Source organism: Vulpes lagopus, chromosome 8, assembly GCF_018345385.1.
Source record: "Vulpes lagopus strain Blue_001 chromosome 8, ASM1834538v1, whole genome shotgun sequence".
Taxonomy (NCBI): domain Eukaryota; kingdom Metazoa; phylum Chordata; class Mammalia; order Carnivora; family Canidae; genus Vulpes; species Vulpes lagopus.
In genome coordinates this window covers 43,844,401-43,867,642 of record NC_054831.1, presented here as the reverse complement: position 1 = coordinate 43,867,642, position 23,242 = coordinate 43,844,401, and the positions used below count along the sequence as shown (strand labels likewise).

Sequence of the window (23,242 nt, the reverse complement as noted above, 5' to 3'; positions counted from 1 at the left end):
TTCAGATGTTGGAGTGCCAGCAAGATTAAGAAGAAGAGAAAAAAAAAAGGAAAAGAGTAAAGAGATTTTCAATAAAGAAATATATTAAATACAAATAACTGAACACTCTAAAAGTAAAAATATCCACCATTTGAAATTAATTATTTGGATGGGCTAAATGGAAGACTGTACAAATCTGAAGATGCATCAATAGAAAACATCCAAACTGAAGCACAGAGAGAAAACAAGAGTAGACACAAACAGTACAACATATTTATAATTGGAATTTCAGAGAGAAGCAATAATAGAGTAGAAGTAATATGTGAAGGGATAATGACCAAGAATTTTAAAAAACTGATACATCAATCCACAGATTCCAGAGTTCAATAAACCTCAAGCAAGATAAATAAAATGAATATTCTAAGTAGGCCTACCATAGTCAAACTGCTGAAAACAAAGATAAAAAGGAAATCCTAAAAGCCAGGAAAAAAAAAATAGGACCTACAAGGAGCAAAAAGGTTTTTTATTGCCTTGCAACAGAAAATATGAAAACTAGAAGAAAATGGAATGCAAAGTTTCAAACTGCCTAATAAACAAAACCGCCAACCTGAATTCTGAATCTAAAGAAAATACTCTTCAAAAATAAAGGTGTGATAAAGACCTTTCAAACAAATGCTGCCACATTTGTTTGAAAAACTGCCACAAGACCTGTACTATAAGCAATATTAAAAGAAGTTCCTCAGGCTGATGGAAAGGAATTAAAATGATACTACAAAACTATCAAAAAAAAAAAAAACAGCAAGGAGATGAGAAAATATGTATGTAAATAAGAAAGAATACTGACTATTTAAAGTAATGATACTGTGGGATTTATAACCACAAAATATATGAAAACTATAGCACAAAGTGCAGGGAGGCAGCAAATAGAGCAGAATCATTTTAAAGTTCTTGAATTGTTCATAAAAGCACTAATATAATAAGCCAAACATAGATGCTATAATCTGTAGGGTAACCACAGAAAAATCATATAATCAAGTATAACTAAAAAGTCAATAGAAGAGATCGAATAATAGTAAGTACAGATGACCCTTGAACAACAAGAGTTTGATCTGGATTCTTTTTTTGATATAGTACAGTACTGTAAAAGTATTTTCTTTATGATTTTCTTGAATAACAATTTCTCTTCTCTAGCTTACTTTATTTATGAATACAGTAGCTAATATATACAACATACAAAATGTGTTAATCAACTATGTTATTGGTAGGGCTCCTGGTCAACAGTAGACTATCAGTAATTAAGTTTTGGGGAACTCCAAAGTTCTGTCTGGATTTTCGACTGTGTGGGGGTTGGCACTTTAAATCCCCATGTTGCTCAAAGGTCAACAGTACTTTACTGAGGCAAAAGAAGGTAGGAAAAGGAGAAAGTAAAGGAATAAAGAAAAACTTGGCAAAAAAGATAGCAAGATGATAAACTTAAAACCTACTATATTAGTAATTACACCAAAAGTAAACAGTCTAAACATGCTAAAGTACAAAGATTCTAAGACTAGATAAAAAGAACAAGTGCAAAGTACAAAATGTTAACACACACTTTAAACATAAGGATATATATAAATAGGTAAATATAAAAAATAAAAGGACAGGAAAAGTTTGTCATGCAAACAAAACTGGTATGGCTGTATTAATATCAAAGTAGGCATGAATTATTTATACAGATATGAAGTGACATTTTATAATTATAAAAGTATAACTTCATCATAAAGGCATAATAACCCTACAATTTATGTGCTGAGACATAGCTCCAAAGTATACAAAATTGCTTCTCCTCCATCATTTCTATCTTGCTTTTCCTTTTCTATTCACCACTTTTCACAATCTGACATTATATATTTAATTATTGTTTCCTTATTTCCCTACCCCCCTTGTGGAGATGTAAGATCCACAAGGAAAGGGACTTATTCTATCCAGATGACATTTTATCCTCTGTAACTAGCGTAACACATAGTAAGCACTCAAGAAATATTTGCTGAACAAATGAATAAAAGTACCACTAGCAACTTATATTCTCAGTGCTTACTTTTAAAGTTTATAGGATACATGTATTTTCTTCAGTTATGTAATCCTTTAACTTAAATAATACTTAGGAATCTCCGTTAGCCAAATTTTACATGAGAAGTTTAAACAAAAAGCTTCTAAGAATGTTACCGGGAAATTTTTTTTTTTTTCATGCAACAAAGGCTCCAAAATAAAGGATCTAAACGTGCCTTTCTTCATTTAAACATATTTAAATATATATATATATATATTCACATAAATAAAATAATACAATTACATATTAGCTTTCATGTTTATTCAACTTCACAGAAAATCCAAAAGTATGTCTGAAATTGGCTATCTATCTAAATACCAATTGTTCATTATGGTGACATAATACTATGTGGTAGGGGAGATATGCCTAAGTTAAACAAATTCTTAAATTCCTGACCATTCTTCAAGTGGGCAAAAGGAAATCTTAAAAATCAAACTTACAAGTTGTAAGAAGATACAGAAAGTAATTTAACCTTTAATACCTGGAACAAGTTTTACAGCCACATTTGTAATTTACATATACAGTGGAGATCACTGAAAAAAAGCTTCCTGTTGCACTGCAGCAAGAAATCTTATAATGTAGATTAAATGAACTTGCTACAGAGTACAGCAAGATAACCTCACTGAAGAATCATAAGATTTTCATAATGGAACTTGTTACAGTGAGTTAAATATTTTCTTAATTTTATACAGCACATATTTTCAAAATGACCATTATCACTGAAGAGTTTGCTAACCATTGTTAGCAATTACTGTTGTATACATACTTAATTTTACTTTAGTTATAGTATGTGGCTCTCCAAATGTTAGCACATGAAGTGTTAAGTTTAAACATAATAATAAAATAATTCCCTAAAATGAAGATGCAGGACATCAAAACTTTGATCATTATTGCACCTATTTTTCTACAGAAAAATGGAAAATTTACATCAGAATCCTCCCAAAAAGTGAACAGACAAGTTGTAAAAAACCACAGACTTATTGGCATTAAACAAAATCTACAATGAACATTTTTTGTGAACTGATGTACAGAATTAATGTGCAATGAAATTTGGTTAACTATGATCATGCAAATAAAAATCCTCCACAATCATTTTTTCATTATGTTTTATAAAATGGTCTTAAAGATATACTTCCATAAACATTTCCGGTGCAATTTAGTCAATGACAAAAATACAAAGCTATCCCTTATTCTTTATTTTATAGATTTAAAAACATGCCTTTGTACTGCTGAGATACAAACAGCGTGTTTGGGAGAACTGAGCTCATGAAACGGTTAAAAACCAATGTATCTTGGTCCAACATTAGCTGCCTTGTATACAGCAGCCTCCCATAATCACTGGTGTCAGTACTGTTGGAAATGAAGAATAGTTAAATATTGAGAGATTAAGACACAATTCAAAAACATTTTTTTTAAAAAAAAAGGCCATTTCATAAACATGAAGAAATCTTTAAAAGAAAAATAATCACATCAATTGTGATATACATTGGAAAATAGTAAAATGTCCTTTTCCAAAATAGCAGTTTCTTTATTATATCCCCTATCTATTATAACCAATTTTGGAAATATACCTTAAACATAATGGTGTATTATATGAAAATGCTCCATTAGTCAATGTGATAAATTTAATAAGTTAGGATATGATTTTCTTTTCTGATGTTAACTGTGAAAAAACAAAAGAACAGCACCTGAAATATTAAAATGAATTTAGGCAAGCATTAAGTAGTAACTTTTATGTTTGGTTCAAAATACAGTTTATAAAACTGTATAAATGATACTGACTTAAGCAATTTGTTTCTAGATTTTGCAGATTATGATGAAGGAAAGAAAAAGAACTGGTCTAAATCCAAATAAATTTCTACTTCCCCTAAATCTCGACGAAGTAGAATTTCATTCAAAATTTATAAGATTGTGATATCTACAGTAGCTCAGATAGTTGGGTATATCACTCCCACCCTGCCTCCCCCCCCCACCAAAAAAAAACAAGTTTTTGGCTCCAAAATAAAGTACAATAATAAACTCTTGATGAAAAACTATGTTATGGGGCAATCTATCATATACTATGCTAAATATGAATTTACAGAAAAGAGCACATCCCATTTTCAGCACTTTTTCATAAACATGCAACTCACTATAAAATACAAAACACTTGCTTTCAAGAACAGCTTTATAAAGACACACTGCATCAATAAAATTTTTTCTTTCTGATTAACTTTACACTGTTATGGAGAACTGGAACTTTTCTATGTGTATATATCAGATTTTATATTATAGTGTAATAATTTGCATTTTCTGAACATAATGTTCAAGAGGAAATATCTATAGACAATAACATTCTAGACTATTAAAACTAATTCAAATTACAGAATTTTATTGATACAGTAGATTAATAAAAACTGAAAAGGGATGATGATAAAATGGGATAAAGAATTCAGTACATTATTTTATAACACACTCTTTAAAATTAAAATATTTTAAATCTCTCTTTTCTTAAAATTTTCATTGCCATGAAAGGCCAGAAAATTCTGAGACCAATACTGAGGTGTAAAATAATCAAACTTCAGGACTATTTCACAATTCGCATGGTGCCCTCCCATCGGAGGCATCATTCAGGTGTAATGGCAGACAAGTTAGCACCTCTGAAGATTAAGGGTGCCTAGGAGTAAACACTAGGTAAAATACACAAGGGAAAGAGACCATTTAACTCTCCAACAAACAATGACATCAAGAAAATGACACCATTTGTTGAAAAAATTTTTTTCACAGTAAAATTGCAGAGAATACAAATACAAACACTGACAGATTACTGCTTAAGATCTATCCTAACAAACTCTTTCCAAATCAATAGATCCAATAAACAGTTGGGTACTGTCAGTTTAAAGCCGCAGATAAAAGCTATACAAGCACTTTAGAAGTCAGAAACATTAAAAAATAAAAAAAAGAAAAAGAAAGAAAAAGAAAAGATATATTTACAGGTTTCTTCTTTAGTTTATGTCTACATAGCCATCGCACATCACACTTCCACAAGACTCCATAGTCAATGTTATCACCAAGTGTATGGCTAAAGCGCTGTGACCACAAGTACATGAGGTCATCACAGGAAGTTCCAACTGTCCACTTTCTGGCAGTCCCGCTTTGTGCATCAAAGGCTTTCCTTAGCCTCAAGCTTGACAAAAAATGCTTCTTCTCAAAGCTTTCACACAAAAAGTTATTAATTACATTTGTTCATCGCCTTTCCCTTTTAGAACTTCGCCGCCGTACCTTAAAAGAAAAATTACCAGATGCTTAATTAAAATATTAGACATAGCAGTGATTATTTTTTAACCAATCATTATTCTTAGTTGTTCCTGATTTTCTTTGCTTTTCTTCACTGGAAACCTTTCTGCCTCACCATCACGTATTTAGACCTTATATACTATCTGAATGTCCACAGACAGCCCTTCCCACAATAGCAAAAGAGAAAACTTTTACTTTTCTATTTTATAATTTTAAAGAAAAACGAACAGAAATCAATGTCAACAGCAAGAAAAAAAAAAAAAAAAACAATTCCAAGTATCTTTTCACTTAATGTTTTTGTGATAAAAGAAAACATTTGATCCTTATGAACTTTAGGCTTACAGTTACCATTCTGGGAAAACAATAATTGAATGTGGATCCTAGCAATTATCAAATACATGGAAATAATCTTTAAATTCAGACATATTACAATTTACTGGCAAGTACTAATAAAAGCATAAAACTTCAGTTCAAAAAAGACCTCTATTAAGAGGACTAGAAACAAAACAGGATTTTATTAATTCAATTAATTTATGGTGCAGTTTTTTGGATGAAGACATTAATCACTATGAACTCTTTAGTCTTATTTCTACATTTAAAACAATTAAAAAAAAAAAAAAACGCTTTAAGAAACAAACCCAACAACAAATTGGAGACTACACAGTTGACATATTTTTCTGTGGTCTTAACCCTTTTACATAAATGAATCCTGATGCAGACAGAAGTGATTATGTTAAATAGCACAGAGGGGCATGAATCAACTCTGGGACTAGATCTCAGAACAGAGGTTTCTCAAACAAAGATGGCTAACTCTGCTGATCCAAAGACTCACCATTAGTGTAGCATCAATAGTCCCTACTTAAATGTGTTAACTATATTTCTTGTGTTAACAGACAAAGCCATTCTTTACTTAAAAAAAAAAAACAAAAATTATCTCAGGAAGAATCACATTCCTACTTTTGTAAAAGGAATGTTTGTTATCCATTTTATACATTTCAAAGGTGTGATTTTTATCCTACATGGTTAACTTCTACTTTCTACTGTGAAACTCAATGACAAAAGTTAAGAAACATAAACCACAGTCTATTAAACATAAAACAGAGCTGTAAAAATCAAGGTATAATTTAAATTCCTGAAGTATCAATATCAGACAGCTACTTCTTGTTCTCTAGATTCAGCTTTCAGCTTGATAATTACCCTTTCACTAGGCTACATCTGTTGTTCTTAGTTAGAGTCTCAGGATTCCATAAAGGATGTTCCCTAATTATCCAAGCTGATAGATGAAATACCACCACAAATTAATGGAGAAAAGCAAACAAATACTTAGAAGTAACAGCAAGTGCTACATATCTCTTACCAAATATTTACCAACTCTATTTCTATATTCTGTACTATCACACATAGCACTTTAATAATAAACACATACATTTACTGTAGAAACTTCCTCTTCCTCTGTTTCTTCCTGTGGAATATCATCGACAGGAGAGCTACCCTGAAACACATCTACTTCTTCACTTGAATCATTTTCTTTAGTAGCTGCTTGTTTGGAGCGTCCTACACGGCTAGAGTAAAACAGATGTAAAATAAAATGAACATTCTGATCTTTACATAGTAGATTACCTCAGAGAAAATGCTTTAAATACTTCATAAATTCTCATTATCATTTGTATCCTCTATTACCTTATAAAACAAATATTTTTCTTATTCTAAATCCTAAACTAGTGTTTATTCCTAGAGTTTTACCTACAAACATTGACCAAGTGACAAAAATGTGTAACTGAGAGCAATACCAAAAAGGATTTTAAAATATAAACTAAAGTTTGCTCTTCCTTTTATTTTTTCCAACTCAATAAAAGGCATCTGCATCCAGTGAGCTGCCCAAAACAGAAAATTTAGAGTCCTTTTTAATAGTGTACCATTCTTTATCTGGCCCCATAATTCTTACAATGAAATCTCAAATCCTATTCACTTCTCTTCACCTCTACTGCTACTACACATCCAAACCATTCTCATCTCTTTACCTCTTCTCTAAAAATGTAAAAACAGCTGATGTCACTCACTACCCCTTGACAACTCTCTATATACAGAAATAAATCCCATAAACCTCCTTAACATAGTATATAAGGCCCTGCACACAGTCCTTGGCTACCCGTCCATTCCTCTTTCCATTCCCCAATTCCTCACAACAACAATTTGGCAAATTCTTACCTACCTTCAACACTCTGAATTGGCCAAGATTTTTCCTACTTTGGAACTTTCAAATCCAACATTCCCTCCAATTGTGTTCTTCTTCCTGTTCCCCATCAGCCTAACTTCTACTATCCTCAAGAAATCAACTGTCATTTTCAAGGAGAAAATTTCCCAATTCCCTAGCCCTCCCATTAAGTTCTCTTACAGTACCCTATATTTTTTCCTTAGGGCACATATCACAATTTAGGATTCCAATTTATGTGTGATTAAGTAATGACTACATGCCCATTTAGATGATAAATTCCATGAGGACAAGAATCATGTCTATTCTGGGCAACTATATCCCCCAGCACCTAGTACTCTCCGAAACACAGAAAGCAATCAATTATATGTAATAGATACCATTTAATCAAATGTATCCCTCTCTATATTTTTTTACTTGCATGTATATTTTTTTCTTTCTTTTTTTAGATTTATTTGAGAGAGGGAAAGCAAAAGACAAGCACAAGCGGAGATGGAAGGGCAGAAGGACAAACAGATTCCCCGCTGAATTGAGAGCCCAGTGAGGGGCTTGATCCCAGGACTCTGGCATCATGACTTGAGCCAGACATATGCTTAATTGACTGAGCCACCAAGGGGCTCCTGAATGTATATTCTTTAATTAAAAACTTTTTTATTTGAGTACAGCTAACACACAATGTTACATTAGTTGCAGCTGTATAACACAGTGATTTGACTTGTTTATACATTATGTTATGCTCCACACAAGTATAGTTCCCATCTGTTACTGTACAATGCTACTACAATATCATTGACCATATGCTCTGTGGTCTGCCTTTCTTTACTCCTGTGACTTATTCCACACCCACACTGGAAGCCCATATCTCCCACTCCCCTTCAACCATTTTGCCCATACTCTCACAACCATATCTCTCTGGCAAGTATCACCTTACTCTCTGTAGGTTAACTTTTTTTTTTTTTTTAATTAAGAATACAGCTTATCACGTCTCTTAGATAATCTAAAGTATGTACTGTTTAAATCCATGCTCAAACCAAGTAATTTTTCTTATTCAATTTTTCAGAGTTAGAAGAAGAAAACACAGGAATTACATGGAAAATACAATCTTTCTCAAATCCACTAATGTCAAAACAAGAGAGGCAGATCATAACATATGTTATTCTACCAGTTCTAAAAAAAGAGGTTCCCCATGAAGGGAAGATACTTTTAAGACAGAATACAGAGTCTTTTATTGCACTGATTTCTTTTTTAATTTTTCAAATTTATTTATGATAGTCACAGAGAGAGAGAGAGGCAGAGACACAGGCAGAGGAGAAGCAGGCTCCATGCACCGGGAGCCTGACGTGGGATTCGATCCCGGGTCTCCAGGATCGTGCCCTGGGCCAAAGGCAGGCGCCAAACCACTGCGCCACCCAGGGATCCCCTATTGCACTGATTTTTAAAAGACATACTTGTGTGGTTTAGAATATTTGTATGAGGACTTGTGTCACTTTAGGAGACGATATGATAATCATTTAAGCCCTTGATTTTGATGTCCAAATATAAACAAATTAAAGTTATAAGCCTAAAAGATATTTGTTATTTCCTCATTATAAAATTGTGAGAATTTAATATTCCTTAAGAATTTGTTTAAAAACAGTTATTTCCTGTAACTAAATCCAAACACATTCACAAAGCTACCACAAAAATATACTTACCTTTACTTTTTACTGAGGAAAAAATTAAATGGAAGAGAGCATGAAGTAGCTAGACACTCAGGCACTTTTCCTCTTCCTGTGGAATATACAGGAATAGGAAATACTTCCAAGGTAACTTAAGTATTGAGCAAAGGTGTTCTGGCAAGTCTGAAAATCCAAGGCACTGATGTAATTATGTAATGGGATTACTCTCAGAAAAACTGAAGAATTTCTGACTAATGGAAGACATGCTATTCTAGTTCTACTTAAGTAACTGAGAAAACACAAAGTATACAAATTAGGGACTGATGCTCCTGCTACTTTAACAATCTTAGGCTGTAACTTCTTATAAACATGTTTGTGTGAACTTTCTGAAACTATTTATATGTAGATATGGATGTGTCAATTTGATTAGAAAAGAAAATCAAAGCACCAAAAACTTCAGATCTACATATAATTTCTGTGGATGTAATTTAAAAGAAAATAATGCCTGTTATTTTCCTACAGCAAAGAATAAAAACAAAAATGTAAAAACTTTTTTTTTTTTTAAGTTGCTGATGAGGAACACTAAGGAAAAACCGTAGTATGGAATGACAAGGCAATCTGGTCAGTATGATGTGATTATTTAAAAATATCTTCTCATTTCTTTAAGTACTATAAACTCTCTATTGGAATAATAAGCTGTTTGGTATTCATTTAAAAAGATTTGCCTAAAACCTGTAAAAATGTACAAATATTGTCAGAGAGTTAGTTGGGATATCAATAACCTAGGTAAGTTTATAAAAATTTTATCTTACCTAGTATAATAGGAATAAATATATGGGATTTTAAATACAGCCCTATGTATATTTGAAAATTTATGAACTTTTGCAAAATAATTGGAAACTGGTTTGAAATTTAATATTATTTACAACTTACACATTTTTTTTGGGTTGTGATGGTGATGGCGTTTTTGATGGTCTTCCTCGTCCTTTCTGTGGTGTGGATTGTGTGGATTCAACTGCACTAGTTTCAGGAGATTCTGCTCTGCTTTGGGGGAAGACCCAAATGTGGATAGCATCAAATTATGATTTATAACATAGTTACTAAATATATGCAGATTAGAGTTACACGCACTCACCTCTGTTGTGCTCTCCTTGATGTTCGGTGCTGTTTGCTCTTTGACTTCTGTTCTGTGTTTCCACTTTGTCTTTCTTCTTCTTCCTCTTCTTCTGGTGCTGAAGGTCCAGATTTTTTTTTGGCTTTTTTAGAAGTTTTCATTGTTGGCTCTTCCTTTGGTGTACCTCCACCAAGAGGTTTAGGTGGTCGGCCTCTTTTACCTTTTTTTGGTGGACTATTCTGTTCATCCTCATTTTCTAATATATCTTCTTTGAGCCTCTTTTCCTCAGGCCACTGTTGTTCATCTGATTCTGAAGCCGTATGGCCTCTCTTCCGTCCACGCTGACTGCCTTTAGGTTTCTGTTCCTGTACCAACTTAGTGAGGTCATCCATACCTAATTTCTCTTCTGAATCTGTGACAGGTGTTTTTTTCCGGCTTCTAGGTTTGTCCAATTCAGACTAGGAATAAAAACCACAATTTCAAACTTAAAATTGTTAGTATGCATTTTGAAAAATAAAAAACTATGTTACCCACTTATGTAATAAAAATGTGCCTAAATAAAATGTAGAGTTCTTAAGCATATGAGAACCATAACTATTTACTTGTATTTTAACTAAAAAAACTATCTAGGGTAAGAGGATAAATTTTTATCATTACTTAATTAAGCTAGAGGGCCTTAAATGGAAACATTCTAAGATTAGTATTTTATTAAGTTATAAATTTCAATGAAGTTATTTATTAAGTTCCATGCAAGAACAATGTCTAACTTTACTAAAGTATAATGGATCTGCTTTGATAGTCAATTTAAGTAATTCTAATTTTACTACACAGTATATAAGACATAAAATAACTATGTTATGTATCATGCTCAGACATCGTAATAGAACTACTTTTACAAATGGAGGTTGCAAGATACAAAAGTTAAACATATTATTAAAAATTTTGAAAACACTTCTGAATCAGATACTTCTTCTTCCCATGTACAACCAAGAAAACACAAAAACAATTTAAATGATTTAATCAGTAACTCAAGTTTAAAATAAAAGCCTATTCACGTTCAGAGAATTTATTCTTCTCAAAAGAAATCAATTAACAGTATGAACCCTTATAGCTCTCCATACACATACAAGTAAAAAACCCATTATTAAGTACATGTAAATTTTATTTCCAAAAGTTTGTGCCAATTTATATTTTTAAAAATCAGTGTAAAGAAAGCAACAAAACTTATCTAATTAGTCATTTTGTTTCCTGTCTGCAAACTTCCTAATAATGTCATTGGTATTATATTCTTTGTCTACTTACATATTGGAGTCTTAATATTTTAATCTACATTCTTCTATATCTTTGCATATACATAAATTTTATTTCCTATCTGTTATGGAATGAATTGTGTCCCCACAAAATTCCTATGTTCTGTATTTGTGTTTCCACATCACCACCAATGTGATGCTACTTGAAGATGAGGCCTTTGAGAGATACTTCAGTTGAGATGAGATCAGGAGGGTGGGTGGGGCTCTCATAAAAGAATTAGTCCCTTATGGGAAAGACACCAGAGACAGCTCTCTGTCTCTTTCTCCACCATGTGAAGACACAGTGAGAAGGTGGTCATTGCAAACCAGGAAGCAATCAGCCAACTTCGATCTTGGAATTCCCAACCCCCAGAATGGTGAGAAAATTCTGTTTTTTAAGCTGCCAGTTTCTGGTATTTTGTTACAGCAGCCTAAGTAGACTTAGACATTATCGTATCTTAACAGGATTTGAGATGAAGGTCTAAACTGTTTTTCCTCTCCATCTCCCCAAAGAGTATTCCAATCATTTCAAAAAAATCACTCACTTGTAATACTTCATTTATTTTGTATTATGTTTTAAAACTAAAAAATGTTTTTGGGCTATTGTGACAGCAGCATAATATTTTACTAATTATAAATAAATACATTTGTGTCTGGCTGGGCTGATATTATTACTCCTCTTTTTTATATACATTTGTTTTTCTACATGGACTTAAAATCCCACTGGAATTTTATAAATACATACAGATTCATTTAGAAAGAACAGTCATCTTTTCTTATTCGTTTTTCCCATTAAAGAACATGGCATGTCTTCTTTCTCTTCAAGTCTTGTATATTTCTCAATTTGGATATTTTCTCCATTATAGGATCCCCCTACTTCTTTTTTAAAGTTATATTTAGATTGATAGATCTATCTATTTTTGTTGTTGTAGTGGTTATTGTGGTGAAGCAAATCTCCTTTCCCCCAAGTGTATAATTGAGATAAGAAAAAAGAACCAGAGGAAAGCTGGTTATACACATAAAAACATCCACATATATGGCTACCATGCTAAATTCTTAGTTTTTCAATTGCTTCTCTTATTTTTCTAAGAGAACAAAAAATAAAAACAAATTTGTCTCTTTTCCATTGTTGTATTTTTGACTATTTCATGTATTCTTGAATTTGTCAAACATTCTAGAATAATATTAAATAACAGTGATGATGAGAGGTTGCTTGTTTTGCTGATTTTTAATAAAAATGCTTCAAGTATTTTGCCTTAAGAATAACTTAAGAGGAGTAACTGAATCAATGATTATTGACTTAAACAGATAAAACTTTCAGCATGTTAAAGAAATATCCTGCTGGTATTAGCTTATTAAGAGTTCCTATGTATCAAGAATGGATTTTAAGTTGTATTTATGTCTTCCTTACAAGACTTGAGATTATCTTGTTAGTATTCTTCTTTGGTATATTGATCTGCTATATCATATTAAAAGATATCTTGGCATTAAATTATCCTACGTTCCAGGAAAAACAGACCTATAAGTGATTGGTTTTTAACTTATTTAGAGTTTTGCACATAAATTAATAATTGTCATTACTCAGAGATCCAAAGATAAGGGAAATATTCAATTAAAACTAAATTTAAAATTATCACCTCCAATGTTAAATGTTACAATTCACTTTGATGTCCAAAAATGTGATAAGGTGGTTCAATTCCTTTATGCCCTGGAAAAGGTTGGTGGTAAACAGGAAATTTAATGTCTGCCTTCTTGAGAATACTATAAAATAATTTAGTTTATTACTAAAGCACTGTATTCTCTAGTTTTTTATTTTGCACTGCATTGTCTTAAGAACAGAGAGAGTACATATAAAACTGAGGTTAGAAGCAGGAATAGGGAAAATATATTATTTATAAAACTAAAAATATTAATATAAATATATATGGAGAATAATTCCTTTGTGGTGAAATTTTCATGTCAAGGTGGTAGCATATGCAAAGACAGTACTCTTTCACTATAATCTATTAGTCTTTATTGTTTTTTTAAAAATATTTTACTTATTTATGAGAGACATAGAGAGAGAGGCAAAGACACAGGCAGAGGGAGAAGCTGGCTCCTCACAGGGAGCCTGATGTGGGACTCGATCCAGGGACGGGGATTACGCCCTGAGCCAAAGGCAGATGCTTGACCGCTGAGCTACCCAGGTGTCCCTAATCTACTAGTTTTTAAATTGAACTTTTGTCTCATAATGCTAACTCTTTGAGGCTATTTCAGTTGATATTTAGTAATGCAGTACATATAGTATTTCTGAAAATGGATGCAATATTATACAAAAGGCAGCCAAGGCCTCCACTATAATTATACATATCAATCTCAAAAGTTCAGAATTTCAAAACTTTTCTATGAAATATAGACTTTCTTCTTCATTGCTTTAAAAGGTAGAACTAGATACAGAATTTATAGGGTAAAAAAACATAAGAGTTCATCACAATCATGTTTTCCAAACTTGGGGGGATGTGGGTGGGATAAGGGAGCAGGACAGTATGTAGGTATGGGTGGCCTAGCTGATGTTTCCAAAAAATGAGAAAAATTACAAGCTCTCCACCTAAGGCATTTTCAAGCATGTGGTAACCAACTCTCATAAATGCTAATGAAGGAATTTCTGCATTAAGTGAGAAGTAGGACTAGAAGACATAAATACCTTTTCCAATTCAAGGTTCTCTTCTATAAATCCAGATAACAGGATTCCTTTCTGGCTAAGCGATCAATTTTTAACTCTGCTTGGGCAAAATTTTTAAACAGCCAATAAAAATCAGAATTTACAGTATAGTTAGGATTTAGTAAGAATTTTAGAATTATAATATTTTAAGTGGAAAGAAAAACAATCTGGCAAAACAAATTACTGGAGAAACTTGAAAACAACTGAAAATAATTTCAACTTTTTGGGATAGGTAATGTTGGGACAGTGGAAAACAAGAAGGGCAATAAAATTTCAGCAAAACCAAAGTTTTTTATTAATAACATTCCACCTCTACTGAGTAGATTCAAATGCATTAACTTTTACTTTATAGTAATTATTAATCAAAAATACTGATCTTTATAATAAAATGGCAGCAACACCAATTAACTTAGGCTAATTCATTTATTCTGATAAACCTTACCAGCCAAGTAGCCAAATTTTACAGATAAGAAACTTGATTCAGAGAATCTTAGTGATTATTCAAGAAGTGTTTAAAACTAAACTAGAAGTCAAAATGCATTCAATTATTAAGGCTATCAGGTTGTTTTGTCTTTAAATGACACTTATAAACTGTTTCTATCATAGAAGTTATCATTGTTATTGAAATTTAAAAACTAAAGAAGGCAAAACTGTAACATTTCCTACTATTTGCATTTTCTTACTAGAAGTTTGTTTAGTTAATGAAAGGCTCAAGAAGTCATCTAAAATGGAGGAACCTTTAAGGACCCTCATTCTATTTCCCCTCTCTAATGCTAAGTCTAAACTTACTGTGTTTTAAAAACAACAACAACAACAACAACAACAGACCCCAAGCAGTTCTGAGTATGGGACTGGCAGGTTTGATTTAAAAGATCTACAGAGATCACTTATTAGAATGATAAGAAATACAAGAAATTCAGTATGCTTAAATTTCTTGGTAGAGGAGAATTATAAACTCAAATTTGTGATTAAAACCATTAAAAGAAAATCAAATGTCGAATTTGGGAGTAATATTAACTGGTTTCAGTGTAAAAATTATTTTTGTCATTATTATTATAATTATTATAAAATCAAACCAAATATCTCACCCTTACAAGATCAGAGTCGTCTCTCTTGTCACTTTTTTTTCCTGGCAAAGGTGAAGACATTGTATAATCTTCATTTTCACTGTGATCCATTTCAGAGCTATCAAGCCTTTTAATATAGACATTTGTAATTATTATTACAATGAAATAACCTTAAAAGTTTTTTCTGTTCCCTAGTGTAGCTTTACAATTTTATGAGGAAAAGTTTCATTCTTTCAAAAAAAAGGATCCATTTTATTCTATCATATTTAGCACCTAACCAACAAGCAATGAATCATATTTAATTTAACATAATAGGGAAACTTTAAAAATCACAAACCTAGTTTCTTTCTAAGTCTTTTTAAAAAAATTATATTTTGGAGTGGACACATAAAGTAAATTATAGCTTCTCTTGTTATCAAGTTGGATTGGCCTATATTACTTTAATTTGCACTTTCCCCTATCTCTCCCATATACCCATTCTACTTTTTCTTCTCTGTACTCTTAACACCTTCACATATAGTAAAGTTATTATGTTTATTCTCTACTAACTTCCCCTGCTAGAATGTAAGCATGGATCTTTTGTCAATTGTACTTAGCAATTTATATGAAGCACTTACACCAGTGCCAGCCATAAAGTAAGCATTCAATAAATACTTAATAAATGAATTAATAGCACATGCTCTCATTTATTGGTAAAGGATGTCTTCTGTCCTAGATCACATCCTTAATCTGGCTTTAAAAACCATTCAAACATTGTTAAGTCCTAAATCTCAATCTCTGGCTCAGAAGCTACCCTGCGCTCTAGGCTCACATACTCCATTGCCCACCTCACTTGAATGTCTAATAGGCATCTTAACTTTAACACAGCCAAAACAGTCATTTGGACACTTCTACATCTCAGTAAATGGCATCACCACCTATAGAAATATTCCGGCAGAAAACCTAGGATGCATCCTTAACTATTTCCTTTCCATAACCATTCACATCTAATCCATCAAGCAAGCCTATCTGGATCTACCATCAAAGTAAATCCTAAATTTTGACTATCAACCATCTTCCTCTCTCTTTATCCCTTCCCTGAATTATTATTATCTGACTCCTAATTGTTCTTGTTTTTGTTTTTTTAACCTCAATTCTAGTTCCTCTATTCTGTACCAACAATCAGGGCAATCTAATAAAAGTACAAATTAGATCACTATGCTCCGCAGCAGTATCTTAGCAAAGGGGGAAAAGTCAAAGCCAATTTTGAGGCATTAAGCCTAAATGACTGGGTGAATTAGATCATTTTTTATTATAACCAGGAATTTGACAAGAAAAACCAGTTATTTAGGAGGAAATGAGTTGCTGGAAATATTCTGGTCATGTTGAATATGAGGTCATCCACTAGAAAATATCCAAATGATATAGGTGAAGGGCCACTTAAGCATTAACCACTAATATGTATTAATACAGGAGTCTAAAACAAGACCTATAAATTTTTGTTCAATTTCTACTATATTATCACTTGACAATTTATTCATTACAAGAAAATTGATAAGACATTTTAGAATATTTCCTTTCTTTATTGATTGGTTATGAACAATACAAAAGATAGTACAGTTAAGCCCTGTAGAGGGTTTTGCTAACAAACAGTGTACTAAGTCCTATGCTAAAATTAGTGAAAGTGTGAATTATTTTCCCTTTCTTTCTTAAAAAGAAAAATCTGTAGAGCATGATTTGAAAGTATAATTTTAAAACAATTTTTTAAAGTTCATGCATGTACACAGGAAAAAAATTTCAAACCAGAGTATAAAATGAGCTCCCTCCTATTCTAGAGTACCATAAGATGTTGTATATTCTTCCCCAAACTTTCTATGCATATAGAAAGCCAATGTGAATACAAATCCTTTCTAAAAACTTGAAAATACTGTAATATTATTCTATTAATTGTCTTTTTTATTCAATAATTGGTTGTGAAAACAATTCATATTGGCTCATACCTCATCACTTTAACAATTATGTATTCCATTGTATGGATATATCATAATACAACAGTTTTACAAGTGCTAAACATTTAGCTTATGTCTACTAACACAGGTTATACCAACAAGCTAAAATATAAAAGGCTAAGATGGAGAGCCTATCTAAAATAAGAGAGCAAATAAATAGGAACTTGTAAATGGCTACAAATTTAAATGGGAATGTTCAGGTATGCACTGATTTCCATTCACTGACATTAAATGTTTTGGGTTACACATTTTAGATCTCACTGCCTTGTTGGAATCCTTAAGTGCGAAGTATGACATTTCTTAGGTACTTACCTCCCTTTTATTCTTCCAGGAGAGCTTGGATTTGAGCTGCTGCTTGCATTGCTTACAGTTTCCATTCGTGATGATTTTGTCTGAGATTGCTTGCCTGCCGATGAAAGTGGCTTATTAACAGCTCCTAGAACATTGGTCGTTTTAGGCTGAAATGAAAAATGCATATCTTTCTATTAAAGCCAAAAGAAATTTACGTGTAAAAAACCATAAATATCTGTCAAAGTGTTTATGTACAAATCACACACACAAATATGCCCATCCTTAAATAAAGTAAGGATCTTGAATAGACTATTACTTGAAAGAGTGAAAAACCAAATAGACGGCATAACAATTAAGTTTCTTAGCTATCTGAAGGAAGAAGCTTACATAAAAAGTGAGAATAAAATGTGTAGTCAATAATAAAAACAGATAACCAGACTCTTGCTTTGGAAAGACATAATTAGATTAAGAAGATGTTTTTAACTTTAAGATTTTTACCTTGATATAACAGGATAAGATACTTAAGGATCAAGCTCTGTAGGGCTTGGCTTTATTATAAGCTACAATTTATGTATCTCAGCTTGCATCTATATAGTAAGCATAATTATTTCTAACTAGTAAGTGGAAGACATCTAATTGTGTTTTCTATCTTAAGATACATCGATTTTTAAAGAAATACAGAAATAATTATGTCAATAACCATACTAAAATAAACTATCACATAAAAATTAGAATGACATTCAAAACGTACTTTTCCAGGTGTGAAAAACGATTTCATTTCTGGAGGCAGATAATTTTTGGTGTTACTGAAATTCTACAAGCAAGGGAAAAAGTTGCAGTCAGTGAATACTGAAACACTATACATGAGGTGGTTTGAAGCCAACAAAGCATACATCAGCTTTTGTTTTATAGTCATAATAAAATATATATTTAAATATATATTTAAATAATCAGTTCAAACACAAAATTTTGGCCATTGATTTCAAATATTGTAACAAAGGGCACCTGGGTGGCTCAGTTGGTTACGCATATGACTCTCGATTTCAGCTCAGGTCATTGAGCCCTGCATTGGGCTCTGCACTAGGAATGGAGCCTGCTTAAGATTCTCTTTCCGTCTCCCTCTGTCCCTCCCCACCCCCCAAAATAAATACTATAATAAGCTTAAACTAATTTTATACCAACTCCAGTATTAAAAACATATTCACACTCTAAAGTGTTAGAGCTCTAAAAGCACATCTGTAACAATACCTCCAGAGAAGAGACCAATCACATATTCCTATCATCTTAATCACAACAAGGTGAATGCTTAAAAGCAAACAGTCCCTTTTAGCTGAGTGAGCCTACATACAAGGGTGTTATAAATCTCTCCACGTTGGTAAGACTTTAATTGGTATTTTGCTTAAAAACAAACACAAAAGCAAAAACAGTAGTGTAGTTTCCATACTCTCAGCCAACAGACTTAGGTGCATTATGAACCTCTAAGGGTGATTCCAGAAAACACCTATTATATCTCATGGAATACTTGAGTTTTGTAAAAGTGGTTTGAGAACATTCTTATAATGTTCCTTGGGTCTTGAACCTGTTCCAGTGCTTGTTCTCTGTTTGTTTCTTAATACCAGTTATGAATCTCAATCAAAGGTTTATAACTTCAGACTGCGTCTATCAGCATTCTCTTTCCCATTTTGGATCAATGGCCAATAATGACAGATCTATATGCTTTGACCACATTTTTGCCTCAACTCACACACTAGCATAAAACTCTGATCACAAACTCTCGACCACCTTAACTAATCTCTGACCCTTATTTGTGTCCTCTGGTTTGGCCCATGCACTCTTGAACCACATTAGTACGATGCATGCTGAGTTTTCCATAACATTAGTCATACATTAGCTTTTGATATTGATCCTTCCTAATCTTTCCACAACCTAGTGCTGAGAATACATTTTATTTCAATCTATACAAAATCTAAAATAACTACCTTGTCAGGCTGGGTGAAAAAACGAGCTGGTAGTACTGGGTCTTTAGGAGATTCCAAACTGTATGTGGTGCTCTTTGACATGATGATATTCATGGCAACATCACACACAGTGTACAGTTTCTGCAATAGTATTAAAAAAAAATTAGGTACTTAAGTTGGCATCCTCGACTCTGTGAATTAGAAGTAATTCTAGAACATGCATTTTGTACAGGCATACCTCAGAGATACTGCAGATTCAGCTCTAAATTACCACAATAAAACAATGTTGTAACCAAGTGAGTCAAATGAACTTTTTGGTTTCCCAGTGCACACAAAAGTTATGTTTACACCATGCTATAATCTACTGAGTGTGCAACTGCATTATGTCTAAAAACCAACATACAATGTAATTATAGTATAAGTAATTTAAAAATATTTTATTGCAGGGGTGCCTGGGTGGCTGAGCATCCAACTCTTTATCTCAAGTCTTAATCTCAGGGTCATGAATTCAAGTAGTGCACTGGGCTACATGCTGGGCATGGAGCCTACTTTAATTAATTAATTCATTCATTAAAGAAAATTTCATTGCTGAAAATGCTAACCATCATCTGAGCTTTCAGTGACTTGCGATCTTTTTTGCTGGTCCAGAGTCTTGCCTCAGTGTTGATGGCTCATCAACAAATGTGATATTTGTTGATGGCTTATCAACTAATAAGACAATAATGAAGTTTGCTGCACTGAATGACTCTTCCTTACATGAACAATTTCTCTGTAGCATGTGATGCCACTTGATAGCATTTTACCCACAGAAGAATTTTCAAAATTGGAGTCAATCCTTTCAAAATTTGCTGCTGTTTTATCAACTAAGTTTGTGTAATATACTAAACCCCTTGTTGTCATTTTAACAATCTTCATAGCATCTTTACAAGGAGTAGTTCCCATCTCAGGAAACCACTTTCTTTGCTCATCTATCATAAGCAACTCCTAATTCATTAAAGTTTTATCATGAAATTGCAGCAATTTGGTCACATCTTTAGTCTCTACTTTTAAGAACAGTTCTCTTCCTATTTCTACCACATCTGTAGTTACTGCAGCCATGGAAGTCTTGAACCCCTCAAAGTCACTCACAAGAAGGGTTGGAATCAACTTCTCTCAATTCCAGTCCATGTTGACAATTTGACTCCTTCCCACAAATCACAACTGATCTTAATGGATGTAGAATGAAGAATCCTTTCCAGGTTTTTAATGACTTAACCCAGATTTATCAGAAGAACCATGATCTATGGCAGCTATACCCTTATAAAATGTATTTCTTAAAAAATTAAGACTTGAAAATCAAAATTATTCCTTGACCCATGGATTACAGAATGGATGTTGTGTTAAGAGGCCTGAAAACAGCATTAATCTCATTGTATATCTCTGTCAGAGCTTTTGGATGAACAGGTGCATTATCAATGAGGAGGAACATTTTGAAAGGAATCTTTCTGAGCAGATCTCAACTACAGGCTTTAAAAATTCAGTAAACCAAAAAAAAAAAAAAAAAAAAAATTCAGTAAACCATGCTTTAAACAGATGTGCTGTTATTCAGGCTTTGTTTTTCTATTAATAGAGCACACAATGTAAATTAAGCATAATTAATAAGGGCCCTCGGATTTTCAGAATGGTATAAGAGCACTGGCTTCAGCTTCAAGTCATCAACTGCATGAGCCCCTAACAAGAGAGTCAGTCCGTCCTTTGAAAATCTGAAGCAATGCACAGACTTCTCCTCTCTAGCTATTGAACTCAATGGCATCTTCTTCCAATAGAAGGCTGCTTTATCTACATTGAAAAACTGCTGTTTAGAGTAACCATCTTCATTAATTACCTCAGCTAGATCTTCTGGGTAACTTGCTGAAGTTTCTTTATCTGCACTTGCTGCTTCATCCTGTACTTTATATTATGGAACTGGCTTTCCTTAAACCTCGTGAACCAACCTTCTGCCAGCTTCTGCTTTCTTCTACGCTTCTTCACTTCTCTCAGCCCTCACAGAATTACAGAGGGCCTTGCCCTGGAGTAGGCTTTGGCTTAAGGGAATGATATCATTGGTTTGATCTCCTATCCAGGCCACTCAAACTTAATTTGTATCAGAAATAAGGCTATTTCACTTTCTTATCATTTGTGCTTTCCATTGGAGCAGCACTTTTAATTTCTTTAAAAACTTTTCCTTCACATGTACAACTTGGCTTACAATTTGGCACAAGAGATCTAGCTTTCAGCCTCTCTCAGCTTCCACATGCCTTCCTTACCAACCTTCTTCATTACTAGCTTTTGATTAAAAGTGAAAGATATACGACTCTTCCTTTCACTTGAATACTTAAGAGGTCACTACAGAGTTATTAATTGGCCTAATTTCAATATTGTCTCAGGGAATAGGGAAGCCCGCGAAGAGGTAGAGAGGTGGGGAAACAGCTGGTGGGTAGAGCAGTCAGAGGACACACATCTGTCAATTAAGTTTATTGTATTGTATGGGTGCAGTTCGTGGCACCCCAAAACAATTACATCAAAGATCACAGTAACATCAAAGATCACTGATCACAGATCACCATAACATACAACAATGAAAAAGTTGAAAATATTGCAGGAATTACCAAAATGTGATACAGAGACACGAAATTAGCAAATGCTTTTGGAAAATGGTGCCATTAGACTTGCTCAGTGCAGGGTTGCCATAAATCAACTTAAGAAAAACGCAATCATCTGCATAGAACATTACGACAAGGTATGACTGTATGTAGTTTTCAGTACAATAGTGTAAGTTAAACTAATGTTTTCATTAGTTCCTAGTAACAGCATTACTACTAATTCCTTATTAGTAATTCTACATCAGTAATTCTAATTACTAATAGTAATTATTAAGTACTAATACAAAAGACTGATAATGTCTATATATACTACAGAAGTAGCATATCCACACTTGAATACTTAAATCAACATGGAATCATAATTATTTAAAAAGAATTACATACTTCATTCATTTTTGCATCATCTGGTCCTTGGGCATCTTTTGTTTGTTTAATATTTTCTACCATCTTCCTGATAAATGCATGACTGTTATTTTCATTTTTAGCCATTAATATTTCAAGAACGAACCAAAGACATCTAAAAAGAGGAAGGGGAAAAAAAGAAATGAAATGGAAAAAACTGGGTGTTTAATATAGATACAATAATCTAAATATAATAAACTCCACAAATGGAAATAATTAAAAAGGAAAAACCAACTATAAATCAAGAGAAAAAAAGTATGTCGTGCATACATATCACAACTTATCAGCAACGTAGGTGTGAATTTATAAGATCCCTTCACAAAATCTCACTAATGTTTCCAAAAAGGCAGGTTAAACACTTAAATGGTGAAGAGAATGAAATGATCCTAACTCCTAGCAATGACAGGGAGAGAAGATTGCCTGAAGTGGTAACTGGGCCATGGATAAGTGAAGCTTCAACTACTTAATTTAAGACTGAATGCAGTTCTGATTGAAGGTTTTCAAGTGACTATCTCACTCAATAGTTAAGAATCTTCATGAATAAATTAAAGAGGAAAAAGTTATGGCTAACAACTATACATACTGTCTTTGTATGGG

At 32.7% G+C, this 23,242-nt stretch overlaps 1 protein-coding gene across 4 annotated transcripts in view; it reads right to left on the bottom strand.

Moving 5' to 3' along the window:
* Positions 1-1,447: 1,447 nt before the first annotated feature.
* The window catches only part of PDS5B (PDS5 cohesin associated factor B), a 185,950-nt gene continuing 164,155 nt past the window's right edge, over positions 1,448-23,242 (bottom strand). For 2 of the 4 annotated variants that reach the window (XM_041766309.1, XM_041766310.1), the window contains exons 27-35: positions 22,628-22,760; positions 19,644-19,763; positions 18,416-18,478; positions 17,686-17,831; positions 15,407-15,512; positions 10,350-10,786; positions 10,148-10,255; positions 6,771-6,906; positions 1,448-5,329 (exon numbers count right to left, since the gene is read on the bottom strand). In XM_041766309.1, coding sequence (XP_041622243.1) covers positions 5,294-5,329; positions 6,771-6,906; positions 10,148-10,255; positions 10,350-10,786; positions 15,407-15,512; positions 17,686-17,831; positions 18,416-18,478; positions 19,644-19,763; positions 22,628-22,760 — 1,285 coding nt within the window. In that variant the 3' untranslated portion in view covers positions 1,448-5,293. The remainder of the gene's footprint in view (positions 5,330-6,770; positions 6,907-10,147; positions 10,256-10,349; positions 10,787-15,406; positions 15,513-17,685; positions 17,832-18,415; positions 18,479-19,643; positions 19,764-22,627; positions 22,761-23,242) is intronic. The other 2 variants (XM_041766311.1, XM_041766312.1) reach the window with 2 other exon arrangements.